We start from the raw sequence: 19,845 nt of genomic DNA on the forward strand, positions 1-19,845 counted from the left end.
AGCTGATCAGAAACTAAACAAAAAGCTTTGTAACAAGTGACTTCAGGAAAAAAAAGAATGAGTACTGTAAAACTATACAACACCACCACCAACAACAACAACAACAATCAAATAAACATCTTTATAGATTATTGCTAGTTGGGATATGCAGGTTTTTTTTCTCTTGCATTTATTAATTCGTTTTTACTCAGTAAAAGTGTGTGATTTAAAATATAGTACATTCAATATAGTAAGTACAATACTTCAAATAAACATACTTTATTAAAGTATAATTAGATTTTAAAGAGTACTCAGAAAAGTAACCCTTAGAGTAAAACAGCCATTTGTCATTTCAACCAGTTGCTGATCATGTATGAGAACTATAGTGATGCTTGGCCTCCTGTGCATTGAGCTAAATTACTGGATCTCTGGATCTCCTTTTGAGCAGCCAGGATAAGTAATTCACCTCTGGTAATGTGAGAGAGAAACCTGCTGTTAATCATTCATGGTGGCTCCGCTTCTGTGCACTCTCTGTCCTACATTTATCCTGTCACTGCAAGTAGCATGAGTTGACACAGTTGCAGTTGGAACATGATTATGAGTCATATGACGAACCGCACCAATCATGCCTGTCCTGTTCATGCCCACACACGTATGATCTTTGAAGGTTACGAATAAAAAAATACTGCAACCAGACTCCTTAATGAAAAGGCTCCAAATATAACCTGAAAGTAAATTGCAGAAATCCAGATTACAATGAAATGCAACCTGATACAGTGTCTTTCTGCAGAGTCTCTATTCACTTACTATTTTATTAATGTGGGCACACGCCTGTAAAAGTCTGACTCGAGTCATGAAAGGGGGTCAGTATCGAGTTTCCCAGGCTCTACAATGGGGACCTGGTCAGGTTGCATTCCCCCTGTAGTCCCTGCTCATGAGCAGCCTGTTGACGAGTCTGAAATCCTGTCAGTGGCACATTTAAAACTTTAATTAGACTTTTCTATCCATGCATTAACCTTTAGAAACATGTAAAAATGGCATATGTAAGAGCCTTAAATTTACTCAACCTTGATTTACTCCAAAGATGTTTAGTTTGTCCAATGTGGTCAATCGTAAAAGACAAAATATCCTCCTGATATAAATATAAAAAGGTCATTCTGGGGTCTAATGAAAAACTATGTCTGTTATAATCAGTGGATTGTACTCTTAAAGAGTTAAGTGTCATTATTTTAACTAAAACTAAATTTTATGCATGGTTTGCATGTTTACTTGAACATACTTGCTTGAGTGTTGTACTTTAGCTCTGGACTTGTTAGCAGCACACACACCTATCAGACAGACATAAGCTAAATGTCTAAGGTTGTTGGAACAGCTGAAAACCCCACAGCACCATCTCTAGAAAAAACAACAACAAAAGTAAAAATTTTTACAATTTTACATGATGAATTCCTGAGTGAAAACCGTTTACGGGGAAAATATGGAACTTTATTGATTGTTAACAACATCACTTTACACATATTTTCCTAAAGTAAAGGCACTTTCCAACCATGTTAACATCAGCTGTCCCTTAAGATCAGGCGCTCATGCCACTGACTGCACAACTTCTACCCTCTGAAACAGCGCCATCTTGTGTTTTACAGAAATAATAAAGGTTCAGCTTTTACATGCTGAATTAGACTGAACAACGAACAACAGAATTTCTCCACAAATACAGTGTAAAACAAGTCCTTTTGGTGTGTTGGCAAGAGCATTAAATCTTATGAATTCAGTCACTCATTTAAAGCACTCATGTGCTTATTGTTGGGCTACAGTTGAGGCCAGTGTGCTTCCCTGCAGTGGAAATGATTCAATAACAATTCTCCTTAACATTTACCTCATTTAAAGTGACCAGTCACAGCTTAATTACCTTTGTCAGTAACTCTATAAACAACATATGAATCTATGTTACAACAGGCCTCTCAGTAGAAAAGTAATAATTTTTGGCTTCCTGTTATTTTCCCTCGCTCTGTGATTAATGGCTTATTTGTGTGATGATTTAAAATGTCTCCATTTTCTCCTCTGCATGCTGAAAGCTAGAATCACTCTCCAGCTCCCCTGAGACAGTGAGGAGCTTCATCTCCTGGAGTTCTGTCACCTGCTTCAGCTCCTCCTCTTCCCCACCAGCACTCAGGCTCTCTGCACCTTCCTCTCTGCTGTCTCGACTCTCTCCTTCCTTCTCTCCCCCTTTTCCATTCTCTTTTCTACCCGTTTCTTTTCCACACTCACTGCTGTCATGTCTAGCCTCGTTTACACACTCTTTCCCCTCTGCCAAACTGCATGCGCCCTGGTTATGAAACTGTGGAGGTGGGTCAGAGGTGACGGGTGACTGAAATGCCTCCACAGGAGTGCCGGATGTGTCTTCGTCCTTGGTCGCACTGGAGACGGGGACACGGACACGGACACGTGCCGACTTAGTCCTTAAACGCGTCTTGAGCTCGTCTTCCCTTGACTGACAGAGAGTTAGATGGAGCAGGAGAAAAACAGAAGACAAAGACAAAATAAGAAAATGTAGATTAACTGTTAGAGGAACATAGAGAGAACAGACACACACACATATGCACACACTACCTTGCGTCTCTCTTCAGCAAGTCTTATCTTCTCATCAATCTCTTCTCTGCTGGGGACACTCTGCATCTTCTTTGCCTTCAGAGACTCCAGTCTGGAGGGAGGCCTTCGCCTGACCAAATCCTTGTCATCCAGCTGACACGCACACGCACGCACGCACACACACACACACACACACACACACATCCAAACAGCAGAGGGAGACATAAGACAAACAATCTCCATATTACAGATGAATGCGCTTAAACTAAAACCATCCACTCTGATCCATCGATCTACCTACCTACCTACCTACCTATCTATCTGAATCTGATTTAAAGATTATGTGTCCTGTCTTTGGTTTGGAAAAGGAACCTATAAGGAAGCCAGGCTATAGTTTTCAGGTGACCATGGCAACCAAAGGCCACTACTTACCATTGTCATTATTGTTATGTAAGTAAATCTCAGCAGGCAGTGTAAACAACAGCTAATTTACCAGTGTAAACAAAGGCCTTGGCAGCAAGGTTTCTTTTCTTAATTTCAATGTATTCTTAGATTAAAGAAATTCTTGTGTAGGGTGTTATTAAGGCATTCATAAGTGGCCATTATTTTAGTAATTGTGTAGTCCCTCAGTCATCAAAGAGCCTGAAAAGTAGCTTGGATGATGGTTAATTCAAACATTAATAATAAATGATGACATGATGAACAGTGAATACAAATAGATCTTGTTTATATATGTCTTTCAGAGAAATATAATACATTGTTACAACAAAGAACAAGAGGACATCAATTAATATTATAACATTATAGTCTCCTTTACACCCTTGCCTTTGCAGGAAGAAGACCCGGGTTTACGACCCGGTCGGAACAAAGGCTTTTCTGCATGGAGTTTGCGTGTTCTCCCTGTGTGTGTGTTGGTTTTCTCCAGGTTCTCCGGTTTCCTCCCACAGTCCAAATTGATTGAACACTCTAAATTGACCATAGGTGTGAATGTGAGAGTGAATGGTTGTATGTCTCTATGTGACCGTGTGATTGATTGGCAACCTGTCTAGGGTGTACCCTGCCTTTTGCCCTATGTCAGCTGAGATTGGAACCCAGCGACCCTCATGTGGAGGATAATGTGGTAGAAGATGAGTGAGTCCTCTATACGAAATTCCAGTTATAAAAGGATGATCCCCTGTCAGTCTGGTTCCATATTAACCAGTGTGTACAAAGTAACCTACCATGATGTTGTAGGCCTCTCCAGCCATGTTGCTCCTTTCTCTGCTCTTTCCCTCTGAGATGATACCTTGGTTCAGGAGTTCCTCCAGGATCTCACTGGACTTTTGACGCTCATGCACTGTGCATATGAAACATGAAAATATGAACACAGCACAGGATTTTTTTTTCTTCTTCCTCTCAAATGTTGGTTTAAAACACATCACTTACCACCATCTTGGGCAATTCTGTCTGCCACACTTGCTCCACCACAACCCAATGTTAGAGGAGGGAGAATTCTGGGCACCACTCCAGGTAACACGGGCATTTCCTTGTTCTCCATCCCCACCCCACTGTCCGTGGTGCCTTTTGACACGGCAGAGTCTCCACGACTACCCAGTTTACTTCCTGTCTCATCCTGAGCAGACACAGACAATATGAATGCAGAGAAAATTAAGACAAACACTTGTGACAAACTTGTTCTGTTCATGGTATCACGGACACCATGTTGTGATGATGACATTTTGTGTGTTGACCCATTGTCATGAACACAATAGGTCAAGTACAATAATGTTGCTGGTAGGTAACTGCAAATCACCCCATCTATGGTTCTGAAACCTAATATATATTGTATTAAACCTTATATATAACCTGATATACATTATAATATGATTCATTATTGTGCTTTATACAAATATAACAGTCTTATTCCTCAGTATATGATTACGTGCAGTAAAATAACACCATATAAATTTAAATTATTCATCAAATTAGCTCAGCCTTGAACATCTACATTTTCTGGTAACTACTCTGCAATATAATAATTAACAATATGACATTCAAAATGAATTCAATTTACGCTTTCCTTTTACTTGTACTTTCATTTTATCCCTTTTCAGTTACCGATATGAATCTGAATTTTTTTTGTTGCATTTTAAATGTTTTATGTATTTTTGGACAGTCTCATCCCCATAGTTCATTGGTAGCCTATAAATTATTCAGTTCCATGTTTGGGGTGAACCTGCATCATATATATATAATTTATAGCAATTACTTTTACCTCTTTACAGTGTCACATGCCAGATTTTAAACTGTAGTTAACTATAGTTAGGTGTAGTTAGGTGGACTTACCTGATCTTCATCCACCAGCGGTCGGACCGCTGTCACAGTGGAACTGCAGCATCCCATATTCACCACAAAGCAACGGGATTAAATTAAAGTCATCGATGTGACGATGTCAGCTTTGATCACACTTCACTGTGTCCTGTTCTCGGCGTGTTTCTCTCTGACGCCTGGCATTCCTTCACACACGGGCGCGGACATTCTCCATGAGACTGGTGGGTTGCTAAGGGCCGTTGCTACAATAAATGTGACCCGGTTAAAGAGATGACAACCAGGAAACAACCCACTACAAAACGAGTCGTCTCAATCTACTGCACACACACCCACCCACACTTTAGACCAGTCAGTCAGTCAAAAGCATCAGAATTTTAGAAGTTAAACTAACATTTAATTTAAAAAATGCACCAGATCCCTGATCATACAGTACATAGGCTCATCTTTTTAACGGCAGAAATACTGATATGACTAATATATGTTGAAATGAATAGTAAATATGTGCTTCCAATAAAGACGAATAAGAAAATGTCTTAGCTAAATGGGATATAATTAAAAGTCTGTATTTTTTTTATTCCATTTTAATGGCTATTATTTCACAACATTTATTTTTATTTACGCTGAATAATTTAAGATCTCTCTCCTGACAGAACTACACTCGGCGGTAGACAGCAAACTTGTGTATGAACAAAAAAATCGTTTTTTTTAAAATTCTAACTGACATGCTTTGCTTTGCCCTGTCGTTCTAACAGGCACAAACAAACGCAACGGATCGAAGCTCTTTGTCACTTACTGTTACTACATTACCCATGATGCTTCAGTACGTGGCCCCTGTGTTGGATGACAGCTATCCGGCGCCGAAACACCGATAGACGCTTAAACGAGAGAGCCATGGCGGCCACGGGTGGAGGGAAAATTAGAAGCAGGAGATATCACATCGCTTCTAAACCTTACTCCAAGAGCAAACAGGTAATTTGTGTGAAAGTGTTCGCACCAGAGGCCCGTGTCGAGAACGGTACGGTGACTGCAGTAGCACAATTCTCCGGCTGGTAATATTGTTTTGTTGGAGACATTTGAAGGCCTGCCGTTAGCGCTCGTGGCCTCCACGCGCTGCTAGCATAACCGGGAAATGCTAGTAAACTAGCTAGTAGGCTCATAGTTTAGCAAAATCAGACGAACTTGACAGTTAAAATGATGACATAGTTAGTCGTTTAGATTCGTTGATCAGATCAATGTGTGAATATGGTTTGAGATATGACACGCAAGTAAAACAAGTCATTGTTCTATTAATGCGTCGCTAGCGAAGTTAGCAGTAAGCTAGGAAGTGGAATTCATGTTAGCTAGCGAGGCTAATGCCAGCTAGCAGGCTAGCACCTGCGAGCAACGCATTGTTGTCTTCGCTGTTAAAGTTTGGGGGCTTCACATCGTCGCTAGAAGTCGTGACATGAACATTTGGGTCCAGGTCTTAGCTGTCCACAGCTGCATTTAACTAACTTGCATTCAATCAAATTTTGAGTCCGTTAGAATAACGTGTTGTGTAACGTTTTGTCAGGTTCGCTAACGTTAGCCAAATCTCAGCCAGTTGGTATTGCGCAGGAAGCATTGGCTGGATGAGGACCCACATGGTTGCATGAGTTGAGTTAAATGTAGATTGGACATAAACTAATACACATATTAAACCGATTCACACATGATATAACAGCGGACTTTATGTCATACAAAACCGATTATATGAACAAGATTGTTTATTTATGAAGGCTAACCTGCCAATGTTTATGTGACTACACAGACAGATGTGTGACAAATGTGTTATAAAATGTGCAGATTCTCGGCATCATTGTGGATAATATAAATTGCATTAAATACTGATATGTTGTAATAGACCACGTCCTGCTCAGACAGCTAGAGAGGAAAATAGCCTTTTCTGCATATCTAAATGTTAGAAGTTGGATCTTTTAGGTAAAATAATATAAAACTTAAAAACCTAATTTTTTTTTTACATCTGTTTCAAACTGCGTTTTGTGGTGGTTTGAAATGTAATTCAAATCAGATTTGACAAATTTGAAGGCACTGAGTGCTTAAATTGGATTTAAAGATTTCCTCAAATATTTACGAACAGCAGCATTACCAAAGCCAACACTTGGTATGTTTACATGCATAGTTGAATCAAGCTAAGTTCGTAGTCTGACTAAGACATACAATTGGACAAGTTGCAGAGTGTAAACATTCAAAGGAGAAGATCAATTTATTGTGTACACCACACACTGCCTCCATAGGTGGCGCTGTTACATTACATGTCATTTAGCAGACACTTTTATCCAAAGCTGTCTCTCTCTCTCTATAGTGCTACAATTGTGTTAATTGATCAAGGATAGCTCTTGTGGTTGCTGTGTTCTTATGGTCAGTCTGACTGAGACTAGCTCGAGCTAACATATTTACGTGACAATAAGAAAACTGAATTATTGTCTTAGTCGGACTAAAATCTCGCTTTTAGCATGCATGTAAACACACTGTCACGACTATCAGAGGAAGAATCATGATATCGGGATTCATTGTTGATGCATTTGAGGCTGGTGGCTAAGGGGAAACTTAATAATCAATTTATTACAGCATTCTATCAGGACTGCTTTTTACCACTTGTAGTTCTGGGCAATGTAGCCCAGAACTACAATTAAGGAGTTAATTGTAAACATTAAAATGAACATTTAAGTAATTTGAATTTACTTCAGACATAGACAATCCGCCTGTTGGGAGTCCCAACAAAAGCATGAACACCAGACATCCTAAGGTTGTGACGAGCATTATTGCTGCAAACAGGGTTTTGAAATCCATTCATGGGTTCACTTAATTGATCACTTCGATTGAAGTCTGTTTCATAAAACAACAACAATGTCTTTGTTATGTTCAGTTGTCCTTGAAATTTGCGCAAGCTTTTCTGCAATAGCATGGGTTTAGAGAACTCCTAGATTAAAAGCAGACATAGCATGATAAGACATGTAGTCTTTGCACTGAGTCTCTTGATCCCACGCTCAAAAGTAATTGTATGTCTTAACAGTGGGAGTATTTTGCCAGCTCTTACTTTGTCTCCACCTGTAACAAAAATTATTGAGTCTTATTAAGTATTAAAATATTAAAAATAAAAATACATGGTCACTTGACCCTGTTCAGAATACAAGTGCAGCATTTAAGTTAAGTAAACCAGTGGTTTTACTACATTCTTGACTCGTTTGTGTACTTACACATAGATTAAAGTGCAGGGGGGCCCACAGGTGTCTCTTCAAGATAAACAAAAAGCCAGCCACACGTGTGGCTCTTATCAGTAGTTGAAAGCAATGGGGACATGATTTTTCCTTTTCCATATGGTGTCTTCCCACAAAAACATGGGGCAACAGTACCTTATCTGTAGACATCCATATACAGAGTATACGTGTACACATTACAGGTATAATAACAGAAGTTGCACAGCCTTGTTCAGTGCTTTCAAATTCAGTGTTTACTTAATTAATCAAGTAATTCATGCTATAGCTTTAGATTCTGGTAGTGCTGGGCCATTTCACCAAAATTGTATTTCACAGTACTTTTACACACCAAAATAACTACTTTGCTCATCACTAGTTTGTTTGTGATGCGTTAAATTGACATCACTGCAGTTTCTGTGCAATCCACATTAAACGGGTACTATGAAGTAATGGAAAACGACATGCCAGGAACCCAAACTGTGTATGCTGGAACCGTATAGTGGAAAAGCGCTATTTGATTAACTTTTGAAAAGAATATACTGCCCAACTAAATAGCCTTGTACACATCTTTCATTACTAATGGACATCACATCATGTTGTCACCATTAAATGCTACACACAAATTTAAATGTCCCTGCTATAATGAAAAATACATGCACACAACAGCTTTTTCAAGTGAAAGTGATTCAAATTAATCAGTTATTAACAGCTTCATGATTAATGGACCATTGAATGAGGTGTCTTAGTGCAGGGCAGCATCTAAAACATGGATTGAGAAACACTGGTCTAGAAAAATGCATGTCCAAAAAGACTTACATTAATGGTTCTTGATCTGTGACTTTTTCCTCAGTCTTACTCATGTCATTTTCATTACCTCCTTTCCCCTTTTCATGTGTTTATAAGCAGCAGACAGGCATCATCAGTCGGGTGACAGACACAGTAAAGAGCATCGTCCCCTCCTGGCTGCAGAAATACTTCAAAAATGAAGAAGCTACTGAAGGAGAGGGGGCTGCACAACAAGCAGACCAGAACTGTCAGCTGCCACCGCCACCTCCTCTTTCCCCTGCTAATGGTAGTGAAGAGGGACCTCCTCTCCTTGATGGTCGTGAATCCCCGGAACCAAGCACCAGTAACACTGGTATATTATTCATTTTGGTCTAAAGTTATCCTGAATGGTCTATCACATGAGAATAGCAGTTTTATGTTGTCCTCTGTACTGCCATGCTCATTTTCAATTTCCCTCTCTTAAACAGAACCCTCAACTAGCCGTGCATCCCTGAACTTTCAGGAGTATGTGCTTTCAAGGCCCCCTTTGAGTCGATTCCACCTTCATTTACCCCCTCTGGATTCCTCTTCTCCAAATCTGGGGGCTTCCAGTAGCCTCCTCTCTCAGCCCTCCACCTCCTCAGCCCCTGGACCTTTTTCTACGGGTTTCTCCTTGGTCAAAGAAATCAAGGACAACCTCTCGCAGCATGAAGATGATAACATCTCCACCACGAGTGGTTTCTCCTCCCGTGCCTCTGATAAAGGTAGAGTGACAGAATAGAGGGGAGAGCATTTTCATGAAAGATCACTCCGCCCACTGATTAGTACAGCTTATTGTAGATGTGAATTCACCTGTTTAGGGTCTGTAAATGATCTTCTTTAGCACATGGATTGCTGCCTTTTTGCAGAATGGCATGAAATTATGTCTTGAGGGATGATCTGTTTGAACAGAATTTTCTTGCATTGTTTGAGATTTAATAGCAGCCCATTGATAACAAATTCAACTATAGAGCCCGGACAAGCTGCTGATTTTAGCATTATGCAATATGTTATTAATCTTACCAATTATGTGCTGTGTGCTGTTGGAAGAGATTTGTGGCAGTGACTTGATTTCTCTAAAGGGTTGGCTAGCACCATCAATCTGCAAAATGGTCTGAGATTAATCTTCTCTTTTTCAGATGTCCCCACTTCTAAAACGGCATCACTTCCTCAGCTTTGGTCCCCAGAGATGGACAGGACAAACTCTGGGCCCCAGCCTTCCCAGTCAAGTCTGAAAAGGCCTGCTTTTAACCTATCAGTTTTTGGAACATCTTCTAATGTGAGTATCTGGGTGCCTTTTTGTCAGTATGTGTATGCTACTGTGTAATAGAAAATAAACAAAATATGATGTGAGGGTCTAAGGATAGAGGGTGTCACTTGCTTTGCAGACTGTAAAGCCCTTCAAGGCAGGTTCTGTTTGTAATGTTGGGCTATATCAGTAAAATTGACTTGACCTGGCTGAAAGCACTGGTCAGTGCCACAAGGCTTTTTATTATATATAGTTTGATTCAGAGAGGTCAGATACTCCCATCAGTATAAAATCACCAAACTGTCAGGTCAATCCCACAATCTAGTACTCATTTTGTACTGACAAAAGCCAAAATGTTTTAAACTTAAAACATATTTTTTGTGTGATATGCATAATCTGGGAATTTCTTGTTAAACATCTACATTACTGCTCTGCTGTGCACTCTGACACAGCCCCCTCTGTGTATTTGTTATAATATATTATAGATGACTTTATGGTTGAAAAATGCCATTAATTTGCCATGATTAATATCAAGTGTAAGTGATTCCACTTACACTTGATATAATTGAATGCTTTCTCTTGCAGTCGACATTAAACAGCACAGCGCTAAACTCCAGCCATCTTGGAGATTCACCCTTCTACCCTGGGAAGACCACATATGGTGGGGCAGCTGCAGTCAGGAGCTCTCGCTCCCGCCCTGGAACACCATATCAGGTGAGCTAGTCGGAAACATATATTTGTACCAAGAGGCATTAAGTCTAAATGTACATTCAATGCTCTGGGCGTTGATCTTATCATAGGCGAGCTTATAATTTATGATGCATAATTTCTGATTTAATAAGGCAATTGTGACTGAATATAATTACTTAAATTGGAGACTAAATCGACTCATCTCCTCTCTAGGCCCCAGTGAGGAGACAGATCAAGGCAAAGCCTGCTGGAGCTCAGGCCTGTGGAGTGACTAGTGCCACAGCCAGACGCATCCTGCAGTCTCTGGAGCGCATGTCAAGCCCTCTGGCTGTAAGTTTGTACACGCATGCACAAAAAAATCAGTGCTTTGACACCTGAAAAGTTGTTAATCTCATATAATAGCTTTTCCTTGATGTTTATATTTCTCAAATTATTTTTTTTCTCATCTAATAGGATGCTAAGAGAATCCCAGCAACAACCTCATCTCCCATGTCACCAGTAAGTCTTTTTAATAATCCTTCATATGTTGTAAGCATAACACTACCGTAAATTGTGGCCTATAAGCCGCTACCCTTTTCCCGGACGCATCATTCAGTGCTAGTCACGCTCACTCACTCGTCATTCATAAGGTTAATGCATTCATTAACAAAGTCCTTTTATAAGAAATTGAGTCCTAGCGCCGCTACTGGTTACAACATGAAAACCTGCGGCTTATATTCAAGTGCGGCCTATATATGTACACAATTTATTTTCTTTTAAAATTTAGCTGGTGCGGCTTATAGTCAGGTGCGCTCAATAGGCTGAAATTTACGGTACATGTAATAAGTAACACTCCAAAATCAAAGAAAAGCTTTCTGTTAAGAAGGCCTGTTATTTTACGTGTATTTTTTTCTTTTCTTTGTAGTTGATGGATGGTACACATTTAGATACACCACATTTCCAGTCCAAAAGGAAACGGGTAAGTACAAAATTGTTCCTTCACACTGGTTTGTTAAAAAACTTTGTACTGTTTTTACAGTAACTTTATACCATATGTTCCAGTTATGATTTTAAGCTTGTATGCACATACGCATTCTGTGGTAGGGGTGCTTGTCCTGAGGCTCAGTAAAGTCAATGAAATAGGGCTTTCATTGTACAAACTCGGCAGCACTTGTTGTCATTTGTCTTCCTGTCACACTGCCTGTTGGTTTTCTGTACGGTAGTTAACAGGATTCTCCACAGCTGGGACACAGCTGCTCATTGCTGTGTTTGTGTCGTTTCCTTTTGTATTTGTATGCACATGCAAGTCCTTGTGAGGAATATTGAACTACACTGTAGTAGTTAGTAAGGTTTGTGTGTGTCATGTGGTCCATTGCATTGTGCCAAATTCAGACTGGACTTCCTCAGTAATAACTGTCAGGCATTCCCATCTGGGACAGCTGGTTTGTAAAAGCCAACAATGGTGTGTTGACCTTGCACATCCAAAATGAGAGTGCCCACTGTAGATGTGTCTTTGAGTTTGTAAAATAGCTGATTTTCCAGCAGGTTGTTTTACAGATAAAAAAAAACAATTCCAACCATAGTGAACAAACTTAAATTTCTTTACATCAAGATCAGCATCACTAATAAAACTATGTATCTCCTGTCCAAAATTAAAGTGTAATGCCATTGTTATTTCATTCTCATTCATGAACAGGTTGTCAGATAATAAAATAATTGATAATTTTAACAAGCACCCTGATATTAGGAAAAAAAACAACAATGTGACTTTAAAAAAAAGCATCTTTGCTCTTTGCCCCCCCCCTTCAATATAATACAGATGGATTCGACCCTCCCACCTGTGCAGAAGCTGGTGGTTCCTTCTGCAGCCTCAGTGTCTGGAAACCGCTCTGTGTCCTTCAGGCCTACTTTGACTCCAGGAGGAGTGAGCAGAAGTCTGGACAGGACCCCAAGAGAGATGGTCAGCAACACAGTGCAGTTACTGGACACCATGACATTGTTCCTCTCCATTAAACACAGCCAAGTTACATCTAATACATTATTAACCATACATTCTTTTGTATTATTCCCACAGCTGACAAGACAATCACCTCAACTACCTAAAACAACTCCAGCTGCATTTCAAAGGTAATGTTTGAAGAGTGTTGACTGACCTGGTGTCAGTAAGATGCAATTTTTCGAACATCAGGTGTAATTTACACAATTCTAGTGCTTGTCTTATTATGTGCAGTTCAACAGTGTTATGAGGGAACATTTCTTGCATTTCTTGGTTTGATTTTACAGTGGCTTTATTGAGATATATTTTCATATTTTTATTCCCCTTCTAGCACAATGGGTACTAGTGTCCTGGCCTATCCTATGTCCAGCACGCCTGCAGCCAGCAGTGTCTACTCTGGAGGAGGCAAGATGAAGAGAGAGAGGACCAGTACACGACCCTCAAGCAAACGACCTGAAGAGGATGAGGTATGGGTTTGAATCCAAAACCACAAGGCTGATTATATATTTCTAAAAAAAACTAACCACCCCAAAGAGAAACTAAAACTATAGATGAAATAATGTTAGTTTCTACTTTTAGTTACTTTTCTAACTTTTAGACTGAAGCTTTTGCATACTCTAATGAGCAAAATGATTTAATGGCGTGTATTGTTCACAGCAAAATGTTTTGTGTCCTCTGATCTTAGGTGGTTGAGGTACCTGACCTTCCAGCCATTTCACTTCCCATCAGCCCCTCCACTTTGCCCACCTTCAGCTTCTCCTCACCTCTTCCCCCTGCCACCACCTCCACTGCCTCCAACGCCACCACCGTTAGTCCTGCTAAGAAAACATTCACAAATAAGGTCTGTTCTCAGACTGATTCTTTTTTTACTATATTCTTACAAATTGTAATGGTAAACAATATTTTGCTCATTTTTGTTTTTTGTTGTTTCCCAGGAGCCCCCAATAGCTTCAACACCTCCATGTGTACCTTTCACGTTTTCCTCCCCTATTGTCAAAGCAACTGCTGCTAGCCCACCTTCCTTTTCCCCTTCAGTAAGTAAAATGATTATTTCTGTATATTTACATCATTGGTTCGTTTGTGTTAATTAATTGAAATGATTAAAAGTGTAATATTTTCTTCATTATAGGCAGGATTTACTTTCAGTGCACCTGTAGCAAAGTTAGGTTCCTTGATGTCAAATGGAAAGTTGGCCACTCCTATAGCAGGAACTGGTAAGTTTTATTACAGTTGTTCTAATACTAATTTATTTCTCAATGTAAAAAATGTTGATTTTTGTGTTTTCAATTTTTTTTTACAGTAAAACCTGCAGCAAACATAAGCACAGATGATTTTGAAGGACCCTTTAAACCAGCTAAGGCCCTGAAGCAGGGCAGCGTGCTGGATCTTCTCAAAGCACCTGGTTAGTATCACAACCATTTTTGTGTGGTCATTCAGTGCTGTGCAAAAGGCATTATTAGATTGATTTCAATACATATTTCCTGTATTTTACTGCCTTGTCTGAATAAACTTCTTTCAAAAAAGCTTCTACATGCCAAGACTATGGCTCTTTTAATCTCTTAGTTTATGTAACTTGTAACACCTGTGTTGATCCTACTTGGCATGCCGAAAATGGCTGCTGTTTTGAAGGCAAAGAGTGGTCCCACCAAACAATGATTTGACTTAAATTGATTAAAAAAAAAAAAAAGAAGAAACAATTAAAATATTTATTTGAGAAAGCATCTTTATAGAATATAGCCTGAAATGTTTCCACAGCCCTCAGAGACCAATTCTCAGTCAGTCACCTTGCCAAAAGTAAAGCTAGTGGTGGCCTAAGACTTAAAGAAATTGTTGTTATTTTTTACATGCTGAATCTTTGACTTAACTATTGTTTTCTTTTTGTCTCTAGGCTTTGCTTCCCCTGTTGCTCAGCCTTCCCCAAGCCCACAGAACTCTCCTCAGCAGACCCCTACCCAGTCCACTGCCTCCACCTCCACAACCACCCCCACCTTCTCTTCTTCAGCAGGGTTTGGCAGTATGTTCAAAGCCCCACTAAACTGGAGCTGTAGTGTCTGCTTAGTACAAAACAAGCCATCAGATGCAAAGTGTGTGTGCTGTATGGCTCCTCAGCCCAATTCCTCCTCATCAAAATCTATAAACAGTAAGCCTTCAACTACAACCTGGCTTGGGCCAGAGAGCAGCAGCACCACCACCATCACCACTACAACCAAATCTGCTGGAACCTGGGACTGTGATACATGTCTTGTTCAAAACAAGCCTGATACAGTAAAGTGTGTGGCCTGTGAAACGGCCAAACCAGGGACTGGACTTAAACCCTCACTGACTCTTCCTTCTGCCTTTTCACCTGTTAAGACCACACCCACTCCCACAGCCCCTGTGTCTACAGGGTTCATTGGATTTGGAGACAAGTTCAAAAAACCTGAGGGATCATGGGAATGTGATACGTGTATGATAATGAACAAGTCCGAGGATACAAAGTGTGTGGCCTGCATGACTGCTAAACCAGGTAATAAAAGCATGACTGTGGTATCATTGAGATTATACAATTTGAATTGTCTTTCACAAAAAGCCTTCCTTTTTGTCCTTAAGTAAAAGTTACTTTTCAAAGGCAATTGTTAGTTTAACAACATTTTCCTCATTAACACCACAGGAGCATCAGCAGGATCTTCAGTGGGAGCAGGAGATTCAGCAGGAGTTTCACTGGGAGCAGGGGCATCAGCAGGACCTTCAATGGGTGTGGGAGATTCTGCAGGAGCTTCACTAGGATCCACGTCTTTACTCGGCTCTGCTTCACTGCTGGGATTTGGAGATAAGTTCAAGAAACCAGAGGGTTCCTGGGAGTGTGATGTCTGTCTTGTACAAAATAAGGCTGCTGATGTACAGTGTCTTGCTTGTCAGACACTCAAACCTGGAGCTACTGTGGAGGCCAAAGGTAAAAAAAATAAAATACTTATTTGTTTTTTCTAAGTTATTAGGAAATAATTTCATAAATTGGATTACTTACATTTTCAACTACATAATCTTCTTTGAATTCCAAATGTTTGATCATACATAATATTTGAATACACTCTGATTTCTATGCGTTATTGAAACATTAATGTGATGCATTTGCTTTTAGCAAAATATAATCAGGGACTCAGTGTAACCTGAACTTAACAAACATAATCTTTTCTCTTTTTCTGTAGCTGGTGGGACTTCAGGCTCCACTACATTTGGCTCTTCTACCTCTAATTCTGGAGGGTTTAAGTTTGGCACATCTGATAGTACCTCGGGATCTGGATCCGGAGGTTTTAAGTTTGGAATATCTGACAGTACCTCAGAATCTGGATCTGGAGGTTTCAAATTTGGAAGCTCCGTTTCAGAATCATCATCCTTTTCAACATCAGGTGGATTCAAATTTGGAATCTCATCAGAAACCACTTCTAAAGACACTACTTCATCAGGTTTCAAATTTGACAGCTCATCTGAGGGCTTTAAATTTGGGGCTACCTCTAGTGATGACAAGAAGTCAGACCAACCTGGCACAGGCTCTGGGTTTAAGTTTGGAGTTGGTGATGGTACAGTGTTTGGAAGTGGATCATCTAGCACAGAAAGCAATGCCTCTAAGGGTGGCTTCACCTTTGGACTGTCTAAACCTGAAGAGAAAACATCAGACACCACCACCTCATCCTCGGTTAGTTTCACTACTCCTGTGTCCTCTCTTGGAAAGGGCGACAATGCTGCATCATCAAACGACACCACATCAGCATGTACCACTGCAGCCACAACCACCACCACTGGGTCTGTTTTTGGGAGACTGGGTGAGTCGAGTTTGGCAACCACTGCGCCACAAGGGGGCTTTAAATTTGGTTCCTTAAAGACAGACAAAGACCCAGCAGCTCCCACATTTTCCTTTGGCAAGTCAGAGGAAAATAAGGAAGGTGCTGCCTCCTCAGCTCCACCTGCCTTCCTTTTTGGTGTCGCTAACAAGGATGCAGATGCTACACCAGCACCAGCCACTACGGGTGGCTTCTCCTTTAGCAAGCCCAGTGCTCCACCACAACAACCTCCACCTCCCTATCCCTTTGGTAAGGCAGCAGATAAGAGTGAAACACCTGCTGCTGAGGCTCCAAAGCCCCCCTTCTCCTTTGGACAAAGTGCTACAGGTATCTCATTTGTGAATAATATGCTTTTTGTAAATGTTGCATAAATGATGCATAGTTGCCTTTGATGACTTATTTTAATCTTTGGTGTATTTGTTCTTCACAGCAGATGCTGGTGCTCCTGCTCCAAAACAACCCTTTTCCTTCATGGCTAATAACCCTGCCAACACCACCAACTCCACCTCCACATCCTCGACCCCGGCTCCCAGTCTGTTTGGCAGCAGTACCACCCAGGCTCCAGCTCCCTCTGCAGCTCCCAGCACTTTCATGTTTGGTCAGCCTGCCGCTGCAACCTCTGGTGATGCTCCTCCAGCTAACGCCTTTGTCTTTGGGCAGAGCCAGGATAGCCAGCCATCTGCTCCATCTGCAGCTCCTCTGAATTCTGCTCCAGCTCCAGCTCAACCCTTTATCTTTGGTGCTTCTGCCACTGCTGCTGCTCCTCCTGCTGCTGCTGCTGCTGCTTCATCCTTCAGTTTCGGAGCAGCAGCACCATCTGCTGCACCAACTTCAGGTTTGTATTTCAAATGTGGACTTTATAATGTGATCATTTATTTGATAAATGTTCTCAGTAAATACAATCATGTATATTTTTTTTATAACCAACAGCTCCCTCTGCAGCTCCCTCTCCCTTTGGATTCGGCTCAACTCCAGCCAGTGGCTTTGGGGCCAACCAGACTCCCTCATTTGGCTCAGCCTTTGGTTCCTCTTTCACAGCCACGCCCTCCCAGGCTCCTGCCTTTGGGGCCAAACCTGAAGCTGCTCCTGTCTTTGGACAGCAGGTCAACTCCACACCTGTGTTTGGTGCAGCTACTAATTCTGCACCAGGTGGGTTACCCAAATCATTTTTTGTATTTATTGTAATACAGTTTGTCAGTGACACTGAACTTGTATGTGTCACATGTAGGTCAAATTATATTGTTGTTTTTTTAAATAAGGTGGAGGCTTTCAATTTGGTGGAGCTGGTGGATTTGGAGCTGCAAACAACACCTCAGGTGTTTTCACCTTTGGAGTTGGTTCAGCAGCTTCTCCTGCTCCTTCAACCGCCAACCCCTCTATGACACCACAGTCAGGACCACCTGGATTCAACTTCTCACAAGCCCCAGCATTTAATATTGGGTATGTTGCAACCCTTTACTCTCCTTGAGTTTATTGTGAATAGCATGCATATTCTGTCCCAGTCATAGCAAAGACACAGTCCAGGCTTTTTAAATACCACTTGTATGAAATATGTGATATATTTGACGGCGTATGATGACTGTGGATTGTGATAATAATGGCAAGTCCTTTGCTTTTCCAGGTCGGCTAAATCCTTCACAGCGTCTCCTGCTGGACAGCAACCAATTGCGGGGCGGAAGATCAAGACAGCGGTGCGTCGCAGGAAGTAAAGCTCAACTAGAAAGCAGACTCGACTTTGACTTGACTTGTATCCATACCCACTGAAGGCTGAAACAAGTCCTGGAAGGTCTCATCTAGAGAAACACTGAAATTACCAAGCATGTGAAGAAAGGGCTGAGGCTTGTGGCCATTTTGTGCTCATGTTGGATGGGCGAGGCTGTAGGCAGTGCTGATTATTCAGAAGCTTTCACATGTTGACCAGAACTGTTTATATGTGAGACCATCCCATTGGACTTGCCATGAGAAAAAAAACTGTTGACCGGGCGACGACTCTGACTTCAAAAACAACAATCAAGCGAGGACTCCTCTGCTCGACATGAAAAACTAGCAAGACGGTCCTATCCTATTTTTAACACCGGCAAATGTCTGCTAGACTTAAAGGCATGACTTTTTGTAATAAAATTACAAAGGCAAAAGCTGCAAATCTAAAACGTTGCGAATATACACAAAATCTTGTTAATTAGTATGGGTGTTGAGGTTATGAGCTGTGATATACAGAGAGGTAGTGAGAGCTGTGTGGTAAACCTGTAGTGGCAATCCTTCAAACTAAGAAGACTGCTCCTTTACAAAAAATGGTGCGGTTGGAGGTGTGGCCACAATGTGCTGTATGTACAGGGATGAGCGTGTTATCTTTGTGGTGAATGCAGCGTGCTTGTGGTTTTTTTCTTTCTCCTTATGTACAGACTTGAGGTGTGTTTGGTCTCTTTGTACGTGCTGAGTTTGCGAGTCGGCGTGCGTGTGAAACGTGAACGTCTGAGTTCGCCGCGGGCGAGCAAGCAAATGAATGTTTAAAAACAAAAACAAGGGAGGACTGGGTTCAGGAGAGGGGAAAACGTATCCATGCACTGCGGAGGCTGGACCGGGCCGGAGGCTCATGCCCTTGTTCAACTCCTTAACAATTTTGTAAATGCATACTTTCAAAACTCTGTTACATGTTTGAATCTTAAAACTGTCTGCTTCACTCACCTACTCCGCTTTTTGTGCCCTTTTGTCTCTCTTTCTCACTCTTGTTCACGCCCTCCTCCTGAGTCCTTCTACTCTCCCTTTACCTCTCTCTCTCTTTCTCTCTTAATTGGCCTTTGAATATTATAAAAACCTGTAAATAGTGATTTTTTTTTTTTTTAATCCGTGAAGTTGAATTTTTTTTTGTGTTTCCAACTCTGCATTCAGCATTTTTGTCTTTAGAATTTATTATGTAAATTCCTATATTCAAAGTTGCCCGAATCCATTTAAAAAGAAGCTTAAATGCAAATTGGAGAGCCTTTCATGACTAAAGGTATATTGGCTTTTCTGATCCACTTTTGTTTGGACCAAAACCAGTATTGTACAAAGTATTAAGTATATATTTTTCTATTGCGTGTTTAAATGGACGAGGGTGACTTTGGATGATGAGGAACTCAGTTTAATTTTAAAGCCATGATTATTACTGGATGAGTGATTATAATTAAAAACCGTTGGTCATTACCATCAATAAAA

The 19,845-nt window shown here is 40.8% G+C and overlaps 2 protein-coding genes across 5 annotated transcripts; one reads left to right on the plus strand and one right to left on the minus strand.

The window, feature by feature from the left end:
* Nucleotides 1-1,463: 1,463 nt before the first annotated feature.
* On the minus strand, nt 1,464-5,158 carry stmnd1 (stathmin domain containing 1). The gene is made up of 5 exons (XM_058619460.1): nt 4,891-5,158; nt 3,991-4,177; nt 3,786-3,901; nt 2,587-2,718; nt 1,464-2,467 (listed from the first exon to the last, which is right to left on the minus strand). The coding sequence occupies exons 1-5, from the start codon at nt 4,945-4,947 to the stop codon at nt 2,015-2,017; spliced, it is 945 nt and encodes a 314-aa protein (XP_058475443.1). The 5' UTR covers nt 4,948-5,158; the 3' UTR covers nt 1,464-2,014.
* Nucleotides 5,159-5,702: 544 nt separating this feature from the next.
* nup153 (nucleoporin 153) lies at nt 5,703-19,822 on the plus strand. 4 transcript variants are annotated; one of them, XM_058618763.1, is made up of 22 exons: nt 5,703-5,844; nt 9,018-9,252; nt 9,368-9,643; nt 10,058-10,197; nt 10,753-10,881; nt 11,071-11,187; nt 11,311-11,355; nt 11,762-11,815; nt 12,656-12,796; nt 12,911-12,963; nt 13,164-13,299; nt 13,518-13,673; nt 13,768-13,866; nt 13,962-14,046; nt 14,133-14,234; nt 14,721-15,338; nt 15,483-15,764; nt 16,018-16,977; nt 17,081-17,485; nt 17,581-17,799; nt 17,910-18,090; nt 18,272-19,822. In XM_058618763.1, the coding sequence occupies exons 1-22, from the start codon at nt 5,716-5,718 to the stop codon at nt 18,357-18,359; spliced, it is 4,650 nt and encodes a 1,549-aa protein (XP_058474746.1). In that variant the 5' UTR covers nt 5,703-5,715; the 3' UTR covers nt 18,360-19,822. The 4 variants fall into 4 exon arrangements, with proteins under 4 accessions (XP_058474746.1, XP_058474748.1, XP_058474747.1 ...); XM_058618765.1 differs by having other exon boundaries at nt 17,084-17,485; XM_058618764.1 differs by having other exon boundaries at nt 9,021-9,252.
* The last annotated feature ends 23 nt before the right edge of the window (nt 19,823-19,845 follow it).

The sequence above is a fragment of the Solea solea genome, chromosome 20 (assembly GCF_958295425.1).
Source record: "Solea solea chromosome 20, fSolSol10.1, whole genome shotgun sequence".
NCBI classification, from domain to species: Eukaryota; Metazoa; Chordata; class Actinopteri; order Pleuronectiformes; family Soleidae; genus Solea; species Solea solea.

Excerpts from the sequence above, each read along its gene's own strand:
- nup153 (XM_058618763.1), top strand. The coding sequence starts at position 5,716 with ATGACAGCTATCCGGCGCCGAAACACCGATAGACGCTTAAACGAGAGA. Across the intron at positions 10,882-11,070 it reads GCCCTGGAACACCATATCAG|GCCCCAGTGAGGAGACAGAT; the intron begins GTGAGCTAGTCG and ends TCTCCTCTCTAG. Across the intron at positions 12,797-12,910 it reads ACAGGACCCCAAGAGAGATG|CTGACAAGACAATCACCTCA; the intron begins GTCAGCAACACA and ends TTATTCCCACAG.
- stmnd1 (XM_058619460.1), bottom strand. The coding sequence starts at position 4,947 with ATGGGATGCTGCAGTTCCACTGTGACAGCGGTCCGACCGCTGGTGGAT. Across the intron at positions 2,719-3,785 it reads GAGAGGCCTACAACATCATG|CTGGATGACAAGGATTTGGT; the intron begins GTAGGTTACTTT and ends TGTGCGTGTCAG. Across the intron at positions 2,468-2,586 it reads TTGCTGAAGAGAGACGCAAG|TCAAGGGAAGACGAGCTCAA; the intron begins GTAGTGTGTGCA and ends ACTCTCTGTCAG.